The sequence below is a fragment of the Echiichthys vipera genome, assembly GCF_963691815.1.
Source record: "Echiichthys vipera genome assembly, chromosome: 23".
Taxonomy (NCBI): Eukaryota; Metazoa; Chordata; class Actinopteri; order Perciformes; family Trachinidae; genus Echiichthys; species Echiichthys vipera.
The window spans coordinates 11162306-11185801 of record NC_139848.1 but is presented as its reverse complement, the minus strand read 5'-3'; the positions used below and the strand labels follow the sequence as shown (position 1 = coordinate 11185801).

The following is a 23496-nucleotide window of genomic DNA, read 5'->3' as shown; positions in this document are numbered from 1 at the left end:
GACGTAACACCCTTTCAAAATACGATTTCCGGGTCCAGACGCCCCGTTGAAACAAAATAGACACAACGGCCGAACGTGAACAATTGCGATCACCTCTTTTGTCAGTTAGGCACCTTTTTCATTGATTAAAAAAAAAAGCCAAAATGACAATTACATTGTTTTTTAAAAACTCTGCTCTGTTCAAACAGCGGGCAACACGGCACTGCTGCATCGTAGAAATATGAGGCTTGGACTGGCAATCGTATTTTGAAAGGTTTTCACGTCACAACTTAACAGCCGGATAGCTGCGCTCATCTCATCCGTGGTAGCCGCCATGTTGTTTACACTGAACAGTCTCTTCTCCTTGCGCCACACACCGCTGATTGGTTCGGTGGCGTGGGCAAACTTCTCCAAATTTTCTCCGCCGCAGGTTACCAGACTCATCTGCGAGAGAAATACAATGGAGCTCAGAGATCAGGACGATCTCACGGGGCTAAATGTATTTGCCCGTCTCTTTAAGACACCCCCCCCCCTCTCCGGAAAAGCCCAGTCTGCTCCGATTGGTCAGCACTTCTGGGTCTTCTGCATCCTCAGAATCTCTGCATCGTCATTGTATCCGGTGTATGACTGTTATGACACTAACAGTAGCTGCATTTTCTATAGTGTAGTTGTGACATCACAACCATAGACAAGTCCTAAAGGCAGCGTTTCTGATTACAGGTTCTGTGCACTTCTCTGTGGATTGTACATGTTGATTTGACTTTCACAGCATTTATTTGATCATTTTCTTTTTTACAATATGGGACCTTTAATATATGCAGTTAAGTTATAAAGTTTAAGGCGGCTTAAGGCATTTTTAGCAGAAATATTATAAGCACCTATGATTTTTGGCATTTCCAACAAATGTTTCTTTTGAATACACTTCAATAAATGATCACACAATTTACATGTTATAGTTTTTATCTCATTTTGATGTTTTATTTCATTTTACAAGTTCATTCTCTCTAGTTATAAAAGCCCATGGATGCATCCTTAATAAAACTTGTGCGTGTTCACCCCCTACTGTCCGAAACAGCATATGGCAGCATACAGCGAGCAGCGTACTCCAGCAAACTGGACATGAAATAAGACCTTTTGATGATTCATGAAAAAAACAAAACAATAAGTAGCACAGAAATAATAGTTTCAGTAGTATTTCAAGCAAAACCAGCATCGTTATCTGCTTCCAGCTTCCTAAATGAACAGGAACAGGGGCATCAAGTCAGTTTTAATTGTAGAAACACATTGATTCAAAAGGCTTTAAAATCTGTAGCCTGCACCCTTTATCCTCAGACCCTTGATTCAGAACAATAAAAGGTCCCAGGACACAAATGGAAGAAACGTCAGGAAGAGCAACAGAGGAGGGCTCCCTCTCCCAGGATGAAAGGACGAGACAAGATGCCGTGTGTACAGAATAGACAATAGCAAAATTAGACTGTGTAAAATCAGGATGACAATTTAAATGAAGGATATGAGCAGGGAGGACACTGAGCAAACACACAACGCAATACTGAAGCAACAGTTCAACGAGAGGGAGCAGCGTTAAGAGGAGAGGCTGAGGGCCCTGGAGGGCAGATCCAAGACATCTGGAAAGAAGCAGCGTCAGCCAGAGGAGACAGAGGTCCAGGGACAGCCGCTGATCCAGCACAGAAAAGCCCTGGTGTGCTGTATACAGAGGACAAAGGATGAGAAAATGAATAACACATTATGTCTAAGTCGCACAACTTAATATGCATCATCATCATGCAATTTTAGGATAACGCAGAAGGACAATTATCCCAAACACAGGGAGAGGGTGAACCAGGGAATGACTGGCTCCATGGCATCAGTCCAGCCGTGCATGTGTTTCACTTAGTGCAGACCAGACTGAGGGCAAGGAGCCCAGATAGTACAGGGCCCGGCCTAGCATTAGATCACACAGCAATCTGATTTCAAATGGTAAATGGACCTGTACTCATATAGCTCCTTTCTAGTCTTCTGACTACTCAAGGCGCTTTAACACTACTGTCACATTCACCCATTCACACTGACGGCAGTGGACATCTACATACCATCTAGTAGTATCCAGTCCCAGCCTGGTCATGAACTGATGAAGCCTCTTGGGTGAGAGGTGAAACGTCTTCCTAGACAAATAACCAAGTCCAGTTGCTTTTGACTGAAATTGCTTTGAGGATACATACCATCTAATCCAGGGGTGTCAAAGTGATCCAGTAAAGGGCGGCTGTGGCTGCAGGTTTTCATTCAAACCAAGCAAGAACACACCTGACTCGACTTACTCAATCACCTGAACTGTCTTCACACAGTTGATTTGTTGGACCAGATGTGTTTTTGATTGGTTGGACTGAAAACCTGCAGCCACAGCGACTCTTTACTGGATCAGTGTGACACATGTGAAATAACCATTCACACCTCTTTTACACACCCATGCGCAGCCCAGGGAGCAATTCTGGGTTCATTGTCTTGCCCAAGGACATGAGGACATGGATCGAACCGCCGATCTCCTGAATGGAGGACGACCCACTCTTGCACTGAGGCACAGTTGTTACACACACTGCAAACCATAAGCAGAGCACAGGTTTTACAGCTGTTATAGTGATACTATATGTGATAAAAATACAGTGACAAAAGGATTCAGACGTCTGTACTTTTCCAACTAGCACAGGTGGAAATCAAGTTCTAGAGATTTCTAAAGAAAAATCGAAGAAAATGGAGTCAGAACAGTTTGAAGTTAAGGGTCCATATAATGTATAAAAATGTAAAAAGATTTGAGTTTTGAGTTTTTAATACATTTGTAAAAAAAAAATGTCAATATTCAATTAAATAAATGCAAATGTGTAAAAACTGAAGGAGTCTGAATAACATCCACAACAAGACTGACACAAGTATTTAAAAAAATCCCTTTTAAATGATTTTCTCTGCATTATCCTGAACAGAACTAATAAAAAAAGGAAAAAGAAAATGTTATTCGTCAGACAGTGGGAAATCCAGAGAAAGGGCATTTATATATTTATAGATATGAACTATATTAGAATATGCCTTCTAGTGTTAAGGATGACATTTGTACTTACCCAGAGCAACCTGTAGGTGGAGGCAAAGGCCAGGCTGACATCATATTTATGGTGCATGACACAATTATAATAAAAAAAAACAATCAATCAATGTATATTAATTAATAAAATATTGTATAGCTTTAGTCTACCATGTTGTAAACAATCGCAATGAGTATAACATTCAGCCATAATCCCAAAACGCCCTATGTAATATGATCACACGCTCACATTTGGATCATAGAGCTCTCTCAACAAACCGCAGCGTGTAAAATACACAACTGATCGCATTTCCCTCGCACCTATTTGAAAAGTGTAATCATCACCATCTGATCTCATCATGTTTTCCTGTATTTCAGTGTGTAATTACAGGCTGCTGCTGCTGACTGACCGGCTCCGTCTATAACATCAGACATTCACCGAAATCAATAAACTCATAAATGATGCACACGTGGACTATTAGGAGGCAGGACACACACAAACCAATGCATTCTGTGGAAATAAAGAGGGGTGACGTGAGACATGAAGCCTCGCTGTGGACCTCTGTGTGTGTGTGTGTGTGGGTGTGTGTGTGTGTGTGTGTGTGTGTGTGTGTGTGTGTGTGTGTGTGTGTGTGAAACAGGCCGCGTGTACATACATACAGCTCTTGTCAGCATGATTGAAGCCCAACAAGCGTTGTTTAACAACAGATCAGACCTTAAGATTTGTGGACTGACACCTTAATTAATAATGAATAACACATTATTTCTAAGTCGCACAACTTAATATGCATCATCATCATGCAATTTTAGGATAACGCAGAAGGACAATTATCCCAAACACAGAGAGAGGGTGAACCAGGGAATGACTGGCTCCATGGCATCAGTCAGACTTAGAAATACTGTGTTATTCATTATTAATTAAGGTGTCAGTCCACAAATCCTAAGGTCTGATCTGCTGGTACTATCTGGGCTCCTTGCCCTCAGTCTGGTCTGCAGGACACACACAAACCAGTGCATTCTGTGGAAATAAAGAGGGGTGATGTGAGACATGAAGCCTCGCTGTGGGCCTCTGTGTGTGTGTGTGTGTGTGTGTGTGTGTGTGTGTGTGTGTGTGTGTGTGTGTGTGTGTGTGTGTGTGTGTGTGTGTGTGTGTGTGTGTGTGTGTGTGTGTGTGTGTGTGTGTGTGTGTGTGTGTGGAACAGGCCGCGTGTACATACATACAGCTCTTGTCAGCATGATTGAAGCCCAGCTCTCAACAAACGTTGTTTACCAGCAGATCAGACCTTAGGATTTGTGGACTGACACCTTCATTAATAATTAATCAAACGGCTTCTAAATAAAGAGCACAGAGACAGTGACGGTCACCACTTAGGATGCCTCAAGTGTTTTCCATCATCCAGGGTGGACCAGTAAGTGAGCAGAATTCTTAGTTGATGGATTCTACATTGGATACAATGACTGCTCGTCTGATTCTGTCTAAATTTAAATAATTTCCCAGTATGGGATCATTAAAGTAATTCTATTCTATTCTAAAAAAAACAATTCTCCTCTCCGGGATACTTAAGATTAACAGTCAAATGCAACTCTTTATCATAGGTGGATATGACACGTTGTCATGGTGCTTTAATCTGCAATAAAGTCACCGGATGCAAATCATGGAAACAACTGCTCCTCTAAACACGCAAGAAAGGAAATGCAAGAAATGAAATAAAAAGGGCATTAAAGGATAGAGAGCAGAGAAGAAAGAAAGGGAAAGGGAAAAAGAAGAGAATACAAGAAATAAAGGAAAAACAAAGGGGAGCAAGAGACAGGGAAAAGGCAGAAAGGGGGAGGTAAAGAAATGAGGGCGATGACAGGTATTTTGGCGTCAGTGTTAGGGCAGAGGACAAGGTGAAAGAGGCCTCCGCCGCGAGAGGGAACAAATATAGAGCAAGGGTCAAAGGTGACAGGGGGGGAAATGAATGGAGAGATTGGCCGACAACAGCAAAGAGAGAAAGAGAAAGAGCAGGAAGACAAAGTTAAAAAAGAGGTAGAGAGGCAGGGGGAGAAGCGCAAAGGATTTCTGTGTCTGACGAGTGATGTCAAAACCAGAAATAAGCTTGGAAAATGTAACCCCATACTATGTGTTAGTGTTGGTTTGGCTGGCTTATAGCATGAATTCAGGGGTTTAGCATGATTAGGACCAAAAAATGCACAGAAAGAGAGACTAATGTCCACGAGAAGAGAGAGAGAGAGAGTGAGAGAGGAAGCAGCGATGGCATAATGGCAATATGTCCCAATTAGGAACTCATTAATGGGCCTGAAAAAGCACTCAACTACTCTCAGAATACATTACGGCCCATTTAAACTCCTGTGTGGCGTTTTTTTGTTTAGAAAACGGGTGACACAGTGCAATTAGAATAACATTTTAATGCTCTATGGGATTTTTGAAAGCTTTTTGGGTAAAAATGGGCTACGCCTTGATGGTTGACGTCATCGTCGCCACGCAAAATCATCTGTAGCTACCTGAAAAAAGAAGCGTGTCAGTAGTTTAAAAGCAGACTTGTTATAGTGGTTTTAGCACATGGGGACATGCTGGATATGTCAGTGATTTATGAGGTACATCGATAGAAACACTCACATTCTCCCCGATGGGAAATTAAGGCATCAAATCCACGTGAGTGTGACCCAGGCGGACGACATGCAATCTTCCACACAGGAAACCAAAAACACACATCTACCACACGAGGTCTCGACTTATAGTTTCATAGTTCCGTATGAAAAATGTCATGAGGTAACGTCTGCTGTCATTCTTGAGCTATATTAATAAAATGAACCTGAGGCTGAATATTCTAAAAGTTACATACACGGGGGAGCAAAGTAGGACACACATCCACCCACACATATACACAGGGGGTTGCGTTATATTCCCTAAACATTGCTTTTTCTTGTTATTATTGTTAATATTTGCAGGACAGGACTTATGCCCAGTGTCATGTACATTTGGGAGACTGATTCCCATTTGTATTGTCAAATAATTAGTCGATTAATCGGTTAGTCTTTCAAAAGAAAATGAATTGTAAAACAATTTGGACGGTTGATTCATCTTTTAAACTATTGAATATGGAGAAGGAGCAGAACAGCACCATCTAGTGTCTCCAGATCGTAGTCGCAACAACAGAAACTAATTCCAGCAGTCGGGTTGCCAGGTTGGTCAGACCCGGTCCAGTAGACTACAGGAGACCGGAGTCTGTTTGAGCCTGTTTGAACCCGTCCCCTCCGGCAAATCACACCGTAAAAACAAGCATTATAGGAGTTTGACTGACAGTTAGCGTTAGCCGTTACAGCTAAGTAAACATGAAAGTTAGCTTACTGATCAAGGAGAAACGCAGCCATTTGGGCGTGTGTTTAAATGCCGTTGAACTCCTTTATCTCAGTCCATGGAGTGAATGCTTGGCCTATACTGACTCTGGTTGTTGCCCGTCTCCACTCACTCAGCTGCTGGGACAAATGAGCAGCTGCAGGATTGGCAAACTCCATTTCACCATTTCATCAGTGCCAGACTACAGTAGCTGCACCCAACAACAGACAAACCTGGAAACCAACAATGCCCAACGCTATTGGCTGTAAAATCTAAACAGAACGTGAAAGAAAGTCATCATTAAACCCATATATAGAAAAAAATGAATATTAATTCAGACTAAATATATATATTTGTATGGTTAAGCAACACCTTCATTCTGTCCCCATCAAAACGCCCCGTGGGTGTATTTTATTATTTTTAAATATAGCTTTTAATAAAGGTTCGACATATTCAACCTTTAAGGCAAAAAAACGCATAACACACTGCTTTTGTGCTGTTTCCTATCATTTTTGATGCAATATTGTAGGATTTTGGACTGTTGGTTTGGACAATTGGACAACAAATTGATGACATACGTTTCCAGTGGACATTTAATCACTGTTTTCTGACTGAACCATTAAATGACTAACGAAAAAAACATAACTTTAATATCCTTCCTCATATGTGACTCCATTATAGCAGCCTCTGAAGATGGCAGGGTTGCAGCTTGCCCCAGCCTGTCACCACAGGGTGGGTGTACCCGCGCTGTGTGACGTCACAGCATCCTTCCCTGTACCCGGGCCCGTTCATCCCCACAGCGGCACAGCGGCGCGTGCCTCGCCCTCTCCGCACCTCACCTTTACAGCAGAGCGGCTTTTTCCCCGGTGACACGAACCAAGACGCGGCGGGACATTTACCTCCCTGCGCGCCCCACTTTGGACTCTAAAACACGGACACGACGGTCTCCACGGAGGGGGAGCGAGTTATAAAACAGGTGAGAACTTCGTTATTTGTTATTTGGACGCGTTTAACCGCGGCTCAACCCACGCGGGTGCGACATGCGTTGCCTCGCGCTGTTTTGCCACACGGAGCGACCTTAAAGGAACTCCATTTAGAAAATTCACAAGTGTAAAAAAAACACTTGTTGACTTAAAAGCGCGCGTGCTGTTAGAGCTGGACTTGACTCAGTGTGTGTGTGTGTAGGCAGTCATGTATTCGGCGCACACTGGGTACATCCAGGAGTTTGTTTTTCAAAATAAAACACTCTTGTCTTACTCAGTGTGTGGCTCTAATACCATCAACTGCCTTAATGTCATTTAGCTAAATCGTCTGGTTTTACAGGAGTATCCAGGGGACACTGCAGCTGACAAAGCCTGCCACCCAACACCTGGACACATCTGTCAGGTCGCTCCTCTGTGTTTCGAGAAGGACAGCACGCATTTCCACAGATGTTGGTGTCTTTTTATTTTATTCTTTTGACTCATTCAGGGACCTAAACTTCAGGCATCAGCGCGTCGTCAACCGGACAGAGCAAGTAGGTGAGTCACTCATCTGGTTGTTACACATGTCCTATTATTTTATCATTAGAGAGCACTCACATACCCAAGGGGGCTTCCACATTTCTTTCTGAGTAATGCAACAGCTGCATGGATAGAACAGCTAGATAGCGTGAACCAAAGATGATCTTCTAACACATGGGTGTCAAACTGATCCAGTAAAGGGCCGTGTAGCTGCAGGTTTTCCATCCGATCAGTTTGACACCCATGTTCTAACATTTCTCAAAGAGTCGGCACAGAATTTGAGCAGAAAAGTGTGGGAAAAAACCATCGGTCCTGTCAGCTGTTGTCTGTTAACGTGGGAGACAGAAGAGGAAGACAGTTGGGTTTCACAACTTCGAAACTCACACTTGAGCCCTGGATTTTTTCCAATATGCGTAAAATGTTCCCTTTTTTGTGAGAGGACGCTGATGTTCTCCCTTTTCTGTGTACGTGTGGGATCAGTTAAATTAGACAAAGACTCGTAAACATGGAATTAGAGTTGCGTGAGTAGACGACACTGTTGACATTCAGTCAAAACAGTGGCTGAAAGTGAGTGAGACTGGAACATCCTTGACAAATGATGCAGGATCTGCTTGTGCCAAAGAGCGGCAAGTAAACAAATGTTGTTTTTTCATTGTTAGTGTAATTTTAAAGATGCTGCATTCATCTTCTTCCCTAAAGTTCAGTCACAATCCAAATTTCTTGGCTGACTGATTTTCGGTTGACTTTGGTTTCTAAATTGGCCTCAAATCATCATCACATCAACAGTAAACTAAATCAACTAAATGGGGGCGACACAGAGTTGTGGTGGTTAGCACTGTCGCCTCACAGCGAGTGGGTTCCTGGTTCGAATCCCGGCTGGGGCCCTTCTGTGTGGAGTTTGCATGTTCTTCCCGTGTCTGCATGGGTTTTCTCCAGGTTCTCCGGTTTCCTCCCACAGTCCAAAGACATGCAGGTGTTCGGTTCATTGATGACTCTAAAATTGCCCATAGGTGTGAATGGTTGTCTGTCTCTGTTCGTCTCTATGTGTCCTGTGATAGACTGGCGTCCTGTCCAGGGTGTACCCCGCCTCACGCCCGATGTCAGCTGGGATCGGCTCCAGCCCCCTGCGACAGGGACAAGGGGTTGAAGATGAATTAATTAATGCAACTAAATTATATTTTCCATTTATAGATTATCAAAAAACGTGCACCTTAATCTTTGTGGATTGACCAATTAATGAACCGACTGTTACAGTTTGAGGTCTCAGAGTTCTTCTGCCTTCCTTTCTGTTTCAGCAGGATGGCTGCAGACAACCTCTAAAGGACACATTTTTGACTCATTTAGTGAAGCAGGGACATCTTTTTGAATTAGATCCTGCCAGTTTCCCGCCATGACGGATACAAGCGATGACCCGTGCCACAGCAAGCACCACATCGACTCCACCAAGAGCCCGATGATCAGTGCCTTCATGTTTGCCGCGGGCATCTTTGGCAATGTGGCTGCCCTGGTGATACTGGAAATCCGCCGACGTAGAGAAACTAGGAGCGGGACCACGTGGCGGTGTTCCTTGTTTCACATCCTCATCACGTCGCTGGTGGTCACCGACCTGGCGGGGACTTGCCTGATCAGTCCACTGGTGCAGCTTTCGTATTCACGCAACACTACCTTGGAGGGGATGTCTCCTGAATCTCACAGCGTGTGCAAATACTTTGGCGTGGGCATGACATTCTTCAGCCTGGCCACCATGTCGCTTCTCTTCTCCACGGCAGTAGAGAGGTCTTTTGCCATCGGGTACCCTTACCTGTACAGCCGGAACGTCACCAAGAAATGTGCCTATATCACAATCCCGGTGGTGTTTTTGTTATGCATGTTATTCTGTCTCCTCCCTTTTGCCGGATTTGGTGAATATGTACAATACTGCCCTGGAACGTGGTGCTTCATCGACATGAACCCTAGTCAAACAGAGGACAAGGTCTACGCCAACCTGTACGCGAGTCTTATGCTAGTGCTGGTGCTGGCCATCGTGGCGTGCAACGGGTTTGTGGTGTACCAGCTGTTCAAGATGTACCAACGTCGCAGGAGGAACGGCGGCTCGGTGATGTCCACCGCGAGGTCCCACAGCGAGCGCAGGGCGGTGTCCATGGCCGAGGAGGTGGAGCATCTCATCCTGCTGGTCTTCATGACCATCATCTTCATCATCTGCACACTGCCCCTGGTGGTAAGATGACAGCAGACATACATGCATGCTTTTCCCAATTCTCTAATCTAAATATTTATATAAAGTATTTAAAGGTTGATTATGTAGAATCTTTATTAGAAGCTATATTTTTTTAATATATATTTATAATGAAAGTATTGCTTTTCCTTAACAAAAATATATTTAGTCTGAATTAATATTTTAACATTTTTTGACGGGTTTAACAAGACTTACTGTCACGTTCTGTTCACATTGTAGCAGCCACCAGCGTTGGGCATTGCGGATTGCCAGGTTTGTCTGTTGTTGCTACAGAAACAACAAATCATTTTGAGTTGAGAGCTAGCTAATGGATTACACAGCACTCAAAGAAAGACAAGCTAACGTTAAATACTGTTGTAAAATTAATTGATTAGTCTATATCAGTCGTTTCCCTGTATGATTCATCACTTGACACACTCAGCAACAAACCTGGCAACCCCACTGCTGGAATTATTTTTTGTTGCCCCCCCCCCCCCCCCCCCCCCCAAAAAAAACTAAACAACCCATCTGGAAATATAAGTGTCATATATAACATTTTATCATGATGTAAAGGTCGAATCAGATAGGTTCATAGCTGTGGTATAATAACTACGTACAATGAACAGCTGTGACGTCTAGTTCCATTGCACGATTCAGTATCAGTCCCCGTTTCAGAAAAAAAAACGTTACCGTGCTGTCAGACGGGGCACTTTCGGAAGCCGTTATCTATGCTCTCTTCAGACACCAGAATCTGATCATAAATATGTCACCAAGAGCAGATACAGTAAGCTGCGTGCAATCTGAGTCTGATCTGTGTGCAACTGTGTCTCCGCACACACTAGCTTTTCAAAAATAATACAATAGACTATGGGCTGATCAGATGCCAAGCTGTAGACAGGAAACACTTTATCGGTGCCATCGACCGCAGGTCTGACTCCGCTGCTTATTTTGATGCCAGGTAGAAACAATAAGCATTCAATTATAAATATAATGTCAGTAGAAAAAAAGACTCATATGTTTATTTTATTTGATAATCCAAATGGTTTTTGTGAAAGTAGTCAGGGGAAACTGCATCATTGTGAGTGTCCTTTGAATAACCCAGGATTTGATCAGTTATGTCATCAGGAAGTAATTCGGACAGAAGCTTCAATGAGAAGATACGGGTCTGTGTAACTATACATTTGTTCTCAAATGTAGCAACACCAAAAGAATGACATCATCTGGCTGATGACTAATTGGGTGGGTGGGGCTAATAATAATTTACCGCCTGTTTTATGGACAAGTGATGGATTGCGATAACATCTAATGACCCTATTGCAGCAGAATAGCCACAGAAGCGTTGTCTCAAGTACATTGTGAATACACAGGGGATGTATAAAGTGCTGTTGGACGGTGAGACAATCAAATAAAAGATAAATATGACTCATAAAGTTCTTCCGAAAGTGTCACTCAATAACTTTCCCTGCAGTATGGGGTGTTGTGCACTCTATTACAGACAGCGGTAATGAAAGTGCCGTCTTGTGCGCCGCTGCGTCTTGTGCGCCGCTGCATCTCGGCTGCGGCTTCAAGCGCAGTCATAACCTTCATCTCTGCGATGGTTGCCAAACTCTACATGGCTCTTAATTTAATAGCATCCACAACATCACAGACGCAGACCACAAACGGTTTTAATGAGCTCCGTGTCACAAAACAGAGCTTTGTAGAGTCTGTTATCAACACGGCCAATGCAGGCAAAGTTAGAATCAATCTTTTAAGTACTTTGACCCTACATGAAGTTAAAGTTAAAGCTGTTAAACTTCATACAAAGGCCTGTATCACAGATTCCTCCATGTAACACTGTTTGTCATGGATTATATGAGGATTCAAATAGATCCACAAATTGGCACCCAAAGCCACTCGCTGCTTTATGAAGCCAAAAAGCTGCTTAAAGTCCTTGGTATCTACGAGACATACGCAGATACCGTTTGTTAGTAAGTCAGGGTCAGTTGTATTTATTGATGTAATTATCTTTTCACTGCATCCTATTGTGGCGAGGAAAATCCATTTGCCAGACCAATTCTGCGTTTACAGATAAAACATCCAACAAATCCAGAGGGCGTTTACAGTAAACTGACAAGGATGAGTACAGTGTATATTAAACTTGCCCTTTGCTTTGCGCTGTGTGCCAGGTGTAGGTTAGTCAAGGTAAAGGACATTGGTATCAGCTTACTGCACTGGCTTTCTTCACTGCCTCATCAGGAGGCTGAGGAAAACGGATGACTCGGGTACAGTAAGGAACAAAGGAGGACACAGAGAGGACGCGGCAGTGCATCAACAAGTCTAAATTAAAGGCATAATGTGAAAAAACTGAAATGAATAATATTTTTTGCCAAGAAATCAGTATATACTGTATCTTTCTGCAGTGTTTGCTGTGACTCATGTACTTGTAAGGTCCAAGCTGTCCTTAAACCCCTCCATTAGTGTTCTCCAGGAGTTATGAATCATTGGCTCAGACTGACAATAAGCCTCGTGCAGCAACATTCTCTTTAATGTCTCCTGTATTTTCTCTCGAGCTTCTGTTAAGAGAAGAAATACGTCAGCGTCCCATACGTCAACTCCGGATGCACCAAATGTACTTCAACATCCAAATCGGCTCTTACCAAAGTGTGTTGAATGGTGAAGTCCACTTGATCAGGATGGTTTATTAGCACTGGTAACACCCATAGACTGTAAAAAAAATATATACGTAGCATACCCGTCGGGGTCCGTTCTCTCAACTTGGTCCAATCGTCCTTACCTACGGGAGTCGCCATCTTGTCAGACTTTAACTCCGCCTCATTTCCTCTCACCAAATAAGGATATTGACGTGACGTTGGGGGGGTACGTCCATCTGGCTGACGTATACCGAGGAGAAGTGAGGGCCAGCTGCTGTGTGCCACTCAAGAGGCCACGCCCCTCATTATTCATAAACTTTTACCTCAAATAAAATAAAAACTAAACTGCTTATGCAGTTAAAAAAATAATCTGGCACATGCCCAGAACCTAAAAGAAGAAGACCGTCAGCAAGAGTGAAATCAATAACGTACATAAAGTTAAAGTCAACATGTCTGGCTCCTACTGTCCAGTTAACCAATATAATAGGGATCCATTTTTGTTTTTTTTAGGGTGTGATCTTTATGGGGAGATGGCAAAGAATGTTAGGATTGTAATCTAAAATTGACGCAGAGATAAATGCAAGGATTTATGGGATGCCTTGTCAAGAGAGAGTTACAGTTACATATTGAATGGTATCATTTTGCGACATCCATTTGTTCATTGGCTCTTGTTTCTTTATTTTCGTCAAACCACTCTTGATGTCATCTTTGGCAGCACTAGAAATGTCTTAGTGGGTGTAACATTTGGCAGATATCCTCCAGTTCCTCTCCTTTGTTTTTTCCTCCCACTGATCACAAGTCAGTGCATTGGTCCTTTTATCCATCAGGATGTTTAAGTGCATCTTCATGTCTGTTGTGTTGATCTACGATCTTACCTTTTCTTTATCAGATATATCAAGCGACATAGCCAGACCTTTCGCCTCTGCAAGTAGAAGTCCTCCTAACATTAATGTCAGCCGTGGATGATTCATTCTTCTTCTAATGGGACTCCTATGTCATACATACTGGTGAATCACTTACATGTGGCAGTCGCATTCGCCTCTCCTCTTCTCATATTTCCACAGAATGGCCACATTCACGTTTTAGCAGTCATTTCCATCTGTTGCCCTGCAGAGAGATGGAGAAAACCTTTTACCATATTTCATTCAAAGCGCACACTAAGTGATAATGCTGAGGGAGCTGTGGTCTCTTGTTGTTAGAAACATCCACTCTAATGTGGAATTGCCTTTCCCGTTCCTTTCTTTATTATGTCCAAACAAGGGTAAAAATGTCTTTTCTGCTGATAGCATCCATTTTATATTTTCCATAATGAGTTCTGATCCCTGAGCAGGGCATTATACTGAATAGGACAGCAACCTATTTAAAGATACATTTACAGAGGAGATGTCTGTAAATTGAGACATTTTCAGTGTCGGTGGGGACTAACTTGTGAGCTGGTGCGTAGAGAAAAGTGTACACGCAACTTCTGAAAAGCGTTCTTACAACTTTCTGCAGTCTAGACTTAGGGCGCACTCACACTGTCCGTCCGTACCGTGCCCAGTGCTTTAGGGTAATTGTTTTAAATGTCCACGCATGCTCCCTCCTTCGTTTTTCTATGTCTGAACAGGCATATAAAATGACGTCAGAACCGCCGTAGGCCTCTATCTCGCACATGTGCGCACACTCGTGCTCATACACGTACAAACGTGCTTTACAAAAGCCCACCTCTCCCAAACGGGCCTTGGACGGCAAGCGTGCCACAACTAGGCGTGGTACGGTTGCACTCACACTGATCAAACGAACTAGACTTTACCCGTAAAACCTGTTTGAGCACGGTACGGATGGACAGTGTGAGTGCGCCCTCAGTGTTGGTGGGGACCAACTTGTGAGCTGGTGCTTGGGGAAAGTGTACATGCAACTTAACACTTCTGAAAAGCTTTCTTCCAACTTTCTGCAGTCTAGACATAAGCCCCTTTCACATCTTTCTGCTGTTTTATCCAAGCAGTGAAGTAAACTCCATACTTCCAATGGGGGAATGGAAAGCACGACGGGCGTGACGGCGGTAATTAGTATTATCATTTCAAAGGTGTTTAATAATTGCTTCGTGGTCACACGTTTGTCAAGGCTACACATTCAGATGTGCTTAGCAATATTACAAATGTATAATTTATTAAGAGCCTTATATAAACAATCATGGGTGTCCGGGCAGCAATGTGATACCACAGTCTGAGGTCAGGATATCACACACATACACACACGACAGCCCGATCCTATTACATTTTTCTGCTGTGCCTTCTGTCCAGATGAAACTGGGGGCTGTTGTTATCTGTGATTGCATTTTGGCACAGAAAAAGAGACACACTGATGGAGAGGTAGACATAAAGGATCAACTAAAAAGATCAAATTGGAATACAGTACTGGAATTTGAATGGTGCAGTTGTTAGTTTGAAAATACACTGATTTTTTTACCTTTATAAGAAGAGTTTCTCCAAAACATTATGCAGTTTTGGCAACGGAGTGAACAGGACGTTCCATTCATAAACACTCAATAAAATGTTCTTGTTAAACCTCTTAATCTCCTACATAACCTTTACATGAGTTAGGCATGTGGGTACAGACGCATGCATGTGGAAAACTTAATGAAAAACCACCACAAGCAGGGATCAAGAAAGATTATCACCTCTGACACGGCACACGGATGAACCGTTGTGAATGTTCTCGAAAATGAAAGGAGGACAGTGTTTTGTTCCGCGAGCATCCAGCCCTCACAGATGCTTCGCAACCTCAACACTTTTTTATCACGCTTCCTGTTGGTGCTGGGAGTGAAGAAGAAAATGGGCTCCCAGTGTGAGTCGGATTTCACGGGCGGGCCTGGCTAAACAAAAAGGTCTGTCTCCATGCACGATCCTTCGCCTACTCTTTGTCTCACACACATGGCAAGGCCTGCCACTAATCACAGTAATGATGCGTGTGGTTTCGTTTAAAGCAACTAACATGGGGCTGTTCTACGCCTATAGAAAAACCAACCACAGTCCATGTTTGATTTGTAAGAGCTTTTCTATTTTTGATCTGTATGCAGATTTTGTTATTGTGCCGAGACAATGAGTCTTCTCAAATTAGTTATTAATGATGTGCCGGACAAGAACTTGGTATTTCATATCTCTGTGGGAGCCGGTATTTTGAGTACATCTCCTTTAAGCAAGACTCTTAAGGGCCATTTGCAGATGTGTAATTGGCTGGAAAGGCAGTTGTTGTCTTTATAGCAACAATTAAGCCACTTGGTTGTGTGACTGAGCAGCAGGAAGCTGGCCTAATGATGCTGGCATGGCGATGTTGGCGCAATCCCTGCAGTCTCAGGAAATTGCGTGCTTTTATGGGACTCAAACCTGAGTCTGTTGAGAAGAAAGAGAGTGATGAATGAGATGAAATTTAAAAGGAAAGGATGGGTGGAATGCAGGCAGGAATGAAGAGGTGAGAGTGAATGGAAAGCAACCTGCTGTAAGGTCACTTTCCCGTCACATTTAACTGGGTATTGTTCCTCTCCGACCCCCAGAGAGAGCGACAGGAGGGATTAATAAACCCGAGAACGAGTCACAGCTTCCATGGATTGTGTTATTGTGCTTCCCAACCTTGTAGGCATCAGCCCAGGGATTTCACTGCTTTTCACTTAAGTCACTTTGCTGCAGAAGCTGTTTTCACCGCCCAGACAGGAAATAATGAGTAAAATCAGCTGCTCGTTCTTGGTCTCAATGGAGCTACAAAAACCCAGCTGTTTTAAAAAAGACGTTTTCCTTTAAAAAGGTCAAAGATTTTGCAATACAGCTTTTAGCGCTCAGAGTTGTCCAAGAGCACACGTCAAAATAATGTGCGAGTGTAATAAAGTGAGGTAGAATCTAGATATTTATCTTGCTCTTAGGTCGGTTTTATTTGACTGGAAGAAGGCTAAAGGCTGCGCATATTTATCATTTCACAAGACAGGCATTCATTTTTGTACGTTTTATTATTCTGCTCAACAAAGGCAGAACACAGTAACCATGTTTGGTCAAAACTGACTTAAGACCAGAATCTGACTTTCTAACATCTGTTATACTGTATAAAAGAAGAAAAGGACAAAGAAATGTATAATTTCCATAAAACAGTGGTTCAAATATGCCCTAATAATAAAAAAAAATGAACTAAAAGTGAAAAAACTTCAACTCAGAGCGGGAAAGCTTCCAACATAGCAGCAAAATAACGATTAGCTGTAATCCAGATCATTCCAGTTTATTGAGCATGATGGTAAAATGAGTTTTTTGAGCCCCCATGAGCTCTATTTCAGCAGGCTGTTAATTAGTAGATAACCTGGAAGCTAAGATCCTACATTCAATCAAATCAAATGAATCAAATTGTGTAAAAAAGACATTTCCTTTAATGTATGAATATACTGTGCAGGTAGTAATAAAGGACAGTACAAGCGGCACGCTTGCAGCCCACGGCTCGTTTCGGAGAGGGGCTTTTGTAAAGCACGTTTGCACATGTACGAGCATGAGCGTGCGCACGTGTACGAGCACGAGGCCTACGGCTGTTCTGACGTAATTTTATGTGCGCCTGTTGGGACATAGAAAAAAGAAGGACGGACCATGCGCGGATATTTAAAACAATGGCGGTGAAAGGTTCACGTTGGTGTGATGCGGAGGTGGAGTGTCTACTGCAGATTTGGTCGATGAAAATATTCAAAAACAGTCGACAAGACGCACAAAACCTCCGAAATCTATGGACAGATTTGTAAACGAAGCCACGCATCGCGATGACGTGAATCAATGCGTGTGACGTGTTACGGCGTGATGACGTATAGGCAGCAAGAAGCATTCGCCGAGGCCCAGGTAGTGTGAGTACAAAAGATACGGATGGACAGTGTGAGTGCGCCCTTAGTGTCAGCATGGGAATTTCAATTTGGCTTGGCCTTAGTATTCAACATCTGCTGCTCAGCCTCTCCTCTCCACAAACTACACACATCCTCAATGATTTATAGGCTGCCCGTGTGCCTCTCAGCGGTCCTACTGAAAAGCAAACAAACTGATGCTCAGAGTAATTCAAGTATCCCCTTTGAATTAGAACAGCACTCTCTGCAAACATCCTGTGTGCTCCGGGATGAATGATGGTGCTTTCTGCGTTTATATGGATAAAATTAGGGAGTATGATTTCTGTTGATTGCGTGTTTACTACATTTATTATGCAACAGTTAGTTTGAGAAGACGGACTAAAACCCAAAGTTCACATTCACTCAAGTGACCGCTGTAAAGTTTTTGTATGATGGAGTGCTGTATGCTGTAATTTTGTAGGAAGTTAGCATCGCATTGGATTATTACAGAAAATACACAATAGTTTGCGATACTCAGGCTTATGCGTTTTGTGAAGCACGATGATCTTTACAAATTAACACATACTTTAGGGATTTTTGTGGCGTAAACGCAATCGTCAGAAGTAAAAAGCAAACGTTTGGCAACAAACGAACTACACTACGTTCGCATGACGCCACTTGTTGTCAACTAACTTTTCTTTTTTTACGTAAAAGCTTCATTGACGACGGAACCAAGGGTGAAAAGACCATTTCCCGGGTTTTAGGACTAATTCCTGTAGCACTCTATGATCTTGAATCTGCTTGTGTTTAAGCAGTACTCACAACCCGACATACAATCACTAGTTATGTTTGTACAAAGGAACCAAAAGACGTAAACTTGGAGTGCCCGGCATCAAAGGTGGTTACAACAGCTTCCCCATACACAGAGTTTAAAAAGTCCTCAGCACAACAGCCCGGGTTCGACCTGCGACCCTTTGCTGCATGTCGTCCCCCCTCTCTCTCCCATTTCCTGTCAACCTCCAGCTGTGCCAAAAAATAATCTTAAAACAACCCAAACATAAAGCGTAAAAATATGCGTTGGGTGATTTATGCATGTATAGGGTGATTAAGGTACGAGCCGTTACACCATCTGTGTAAACAGCTGGATTCATTAAAAGTGGAGACCATACTGTATGTTTGGTTAGCCCAGAGGCATGCATACTCATTTAGAGTAGAGAGGCGTTTACTGTATGGAGTGGTTTACCTTCTTGCTGAACTGGCACTTCCACTTTCTCTTTCATGTTTTTGAACAACAACACAGGGCGATTAGATGCGTTGTCGTGCATGATGAGTATCAGCTCGGCATTTAAACGCATAAAGGGGCCTTCACATGATAAGCTTTTTGCGCTGGGCTCATCCCGAGGTTGGCCGCAGAGACCCAGTAAACGGCTAAATCAACGTTAGCATTAAAAAAACCGTTCACTCGTAAACGGCCTATTCACAAACCGGGTGTGATGCTTAAAAACCTCCATCATTACATTTTCTTCCCACATCGTGACACGACTTTAATGTAGCGTTAAACAGTTCGACACCTAATAAGGCTTTCCTCCATCTTTCTAACCGGCTTGGTGTTGCTCTCTGGTTGCCTAGGAAACTTAAACCTCACACTCAAAGCTTCTATCTCATTGGTTGAGCTTTTGAGAGGTCAGCGGCAACAAGGTCAAAGTTCAACTGATTTGAACTTTGAGCTCAGCGGCAGAGAGGCAAATCTGAGCGGTGTGCACCTCTAAATTGGGCGCTGTCGCTTCATTGGGCGCTACCACTTCATTGGGCGCTACCGCCTTTTTTCATCGGAAATGAATTGAGCGGCCGGAGCAAAGCGTTTTTACCGCGTATCATGTGTAGGGGCCTTAAGTGGTTAAGTTCTATTGTCCACCTCCCATTTCACAAACTGGTCCCCATCGTCATCTGTTACTGGTGCTTTATGGATGGCTTTAGTGTGGGATTTAAACCAGGATGTTAACTAGGATGTGGCTGTCTGTGTGACTGTCATGGATGGTGTAAGCAGTGGGATTATACCTTGGCAGCTAATTTAACACACACTCTCTCTGTTCCCTCTCTCTATCCATCTCTCAGATCCGGGTGTACATCAACTCCATGACTGGTATCAAGGAATCTCACCGTTTGGACCTGATCGCCTTGCGCTTCATCTCCGTAAACTCCATCATCGACCCCTGGGTCTTTATCCTCCTCTCCCCCAGTGTGCTGCACTTTTGCTGGGCTTCGGTCTGCCGGGCCCCCCTGGCAATCTCCAGGGGTTCCATTTTTAAAACATCAATGGCCAAAGAGAATTCTCCAGCTAACGTCGAACTGTCTCGCCCAACGCTGGAGTACACTGAGCATTATCGCAGTGAGGAAACTCTATGACCTTAACAGTAGTGTATTATTTCATATTTATATTTATTGGACAATGTATTGGAGTGCGTGATCTCCTTAGAGATCACAGGAAGCAGGGAGGTTTCCACCCCTCCTATCTGGGTGGTGTGTCTTCACTATTTATGAATGTGTTTCCGTTAGATAATAGCCCTCTCTGTGTCACTGACAAACATTTGCAGCAGTTCTATCAGCTGGTGGCCGCCTCTTGCCATTCACTTGGTGTTTCCATCCACCACTAGCATTCCAGCCAAGTGTGTGGACGTCGAATGCATCCGGACTTCTCAACAGCTTCATGTTTTAAGTGTAAAAGCTCAACATTTTTGCCTCCTTTTGCTGCTTGCATTTTTAATGCCAATTAATCAGTGAGATGAAAAAGGCTGCTGAGAAAGACAGAGACTTCCTCCGGGTTCTGTGATGATCTAGAATAGACAAACAAGCGGTTTTGTCTACCGTGTATTAAGACAAAGATGTCGAGAAGCGTGTGCAAGGAGATGTGACAGAATGCTATAAAGATAGTTATCTGTCGAGGAAGGAGGTCACCAATGACGTAAGGCCTTGCGCTGCACATGCTTTCTCTGTGCTGCTTTCCAAACAGTTGTTACCGGGCCACTAACATTAACAAGTTATTAAATAGCCTGCCATATTAGGTTAAATTCATAAAAACCATTATAAACACAAAAGTAAGTACATTCAGATCAATGGGGCTCATTTAACAAGATTCCAGCCTACGGTTGTAACAGGAAAGCAAAGTGATGCATTGGATGTGTATCTGTACCTTTAAGATGCATAAGTAGATGTAATCTGGATGAGACGTGTTCACACAAGTGTATTTGAGAACTCAAACATTTTCTATGAAATATTTGGAGCATGGGTTTCTCCTTTACCCGCTTCATCCTGGGAACACTATCTTGTCACCACTGAACTTCTTAACCGATGACTTTAACCCCTGGTCTGCTTTGGTAACCTTTCCCCTCACACTCCTACCAGATTCCTGCCGGAGAGGTCAAAGGGCAAGAAGCCTGGAGAGACTTTTTTCGGTAGAAGACAGACAAAAGAAACTCACTCAGGGAATTGGTGGGAAAGAGTGATAAACACAGGAAAGGTTATGTCGCGGGTATATATTCCAGTAACATGTACACATACAGTACGTAGCATATTATATATAATAATGATATTATATAAACAAATTCTGCTAAGACTACAGTAACCTTTGGACTTGAAAACATGTAAAAACTAGTAAATACTGTCACATAATCCGGCTGTAATTGTAACGCTTATGCAAAATGAATGACGGCACACAATTGTGGCAAATGATGGTACTTTTTAAAGAGCAAACTACCTCCTTTAATGACAAAAATACCACTTTTATTGACTTTGTATACACACTTGTACAGGTCAGCTTCTCTACGTGTTAATTATTATTGAAAGACAAACGTGGTTATTCTTTCTTCACCAAATATGCTGGACTTGACTTAATGAAACGTGCCCTGTGGTTCTTGTATTCAGTAGTACTCATCGGTACAGCCTGAATCCATTGGTAGTAAAGCGCGTTGGTCACCCATGCTCATGCAAGTATGCGAGTACAAACAATACAAACACAACAGGGACCCACACGCAATGAGGCTACTGTGGGAAAAGTCTATTTTTGAAAATGCTGTTAAAAAACTCAATCATTTATATGTATATAAGCTAATAATGTCATATTAACTAAGTGGAATATTATTTATACAGTACATAATCAAAAATGTAAGTTGTTGTGTGACCCCTTTCAAAAGTACCATGGTTTGTTTTCAATTCAGTCTCAGTGGACGCGTCATTTTGGGACGGACTCGTCTCACTCTGTCACGTTGCCTAAAAGTTATTTGGAAACTATGAAAGGAGAGCGCCCTTCTCTTTTATCCGTCGACTTTACGACTAAAGTGCCATTTGAGTTGCATTAGTTTCACCAGGGAACATCTTGAAATGTTATTTTCCCTCAGTGTGTGTCTTTCCAGGGGACCTCCGTTCCTATGGGACAGAGGATGGGAAATGTCACGATTTCGCTCTCTGATTGTATCCTCATGCTGATTGTTCAAACATGCTGTAACCAATGTAACACATCATCACATCATAATGTTGTCAGTTTGTACTGACTTGCTGAAAAACAGGTTGTTTTCTCCACTGTTTTTTATAACGTTCGCGCACGGGTAAAAGCTTCACATAGTGGATTCATGCTGGGCTAAATGACACAACACCATGGGGAACTGACACTTTCCCAGCAACTCTTCTTTTGAAATGAATCAAATTCAACCAGGGCTTAATTGACAAGAATATAAGCGACTAGATTCAAGATTCAAGATTTATCCCGAGGGAAATTATTGTGCAACAGTTTCAATACAAAGATGGGAAAGGATCAGAGTAACAATAAGCATAAAAACATAAATCAAATAAAAATAAAGCAACATAAAATAAATCAAACAATTAACTAGATGTGACAGAATGCAACTGACAGTGTGGTTAAACGTAGGTAAATACAATATACAACAATACGCAGCGTGCAGTTTAGCAGCATGTTGAAATAAATAAATAAGTGATAACAGTGTTAAAAGTGTAGCAGATACTACAGATTTTTTGCAAAATCTCCGGTTGTAAATCTCCCTAAAAAGGGAAATACGTCGAGTGAACTGGGTTATGCAACAGCAGGGTTTAAAGTTTGGTCCTTGTGTGTAAAATGTGATGAAAAAAAACACTACAAGTTCTCAACTATATGTCATTTAAGAGGATGCCAGAAAGTGTGTGAGCATCAGGTAAACTCTCAGGCTGTAAGCCTTTATTTGAACGTGTGTGTGTGTGTGTGTGTGTGTGTGTGCGTGAATGAGGGCTTTTGTGTTGTGAGAACAGCGGTTTATTGCCCCCGTTGGTCTGTTGTTGGTTCCGCGCTCAGCATCGAAATGTTCAGTGTTTACAACTTCCTGTGGGTCCGATGCGTGTTTTGCTTCTGTGTTTGTTTGCGTGCCAGAGTGCTTTTTGCCCTGTCGTGTTAACGTCAGTGTGTGTATTTCTGGAAAATATTCTATTCCTTATAATACATACTGTACATGCTTGTGGTTCCACGTGCCTACACTAGCTGTAAGCCTGTGTGTATGTGCATGCTAGTGTGTGTGTGTGTGTGTGTGTGTGTGACAGACAGCACTGAAATGTAATGATGTCAAAGCAGAACGCTGCCTACCTGGATGTCTTGTACTCTGTAATTATAAAGTACTGTAGATGAAACTGAATGCACTGAGTGTGTGTGTGTGTGTGTGTGTGTGTGTTTTATTGCCTGTGTAAATAAACATCTCATCCACCACACTCTGTCCGACCTGCTTCGTAACCCTCAGCACACACCGTTTCTCGTGGATGGGTTCCAGATGTGGAGCGTGCACGTGTGATTCTGTTTCTGTGTGTCTGCCCTTGAGGAATTTTCCCTCTGCGTCACTTTAAGACATGGCTGCTTTGTTCGTGGTGTGTTTTCCATCATTCGAACACAACATAATACTGTGGTTTG

The 23496-nt window shown here is 42.8% G+C and overlaps 1 protein-coding gene across 2 annotated transcripts; it reads left to right on the top strand.

Moving 5' to 3' along the window:
- The first annotated feature begins 7222 nt into the window (after positions 1-7222).
- ptger2a (prostaglandin E receptor 2a (subtype EP2)) lies at positions 7223-23245 on the top strand. Of its 2 annotated transcripts, none has more exons than XM_083938345.1 (4): positions 7223-7362; positions 7710-7906; positions 9187-10106; positions 19671-23245. In XM_083938345.1, the coding sequence occupies exons 3-4, from the start codon at positions 9279-9281 to the stop codon at positions 19959-19961; spliced, it is 1119 nt and encodes a 372-aa protein (XP_083794471.1). In that variant the 5' UTR covers positions 7223-7362; positions 7710-7906; positions 9187-9278; the 3' UTR covers positions 19962-23245. The 2 variants fall into 2 exon arrangements, with proteins under 2 accessions (XP_083794471.1, XP_083794472.1); XM_083938346.1 differs by having other exon boundaries at positions 9184-10106.
- The last annotated feature ends 251 nt before the right edge of the window (positions 23246-23496 follow it).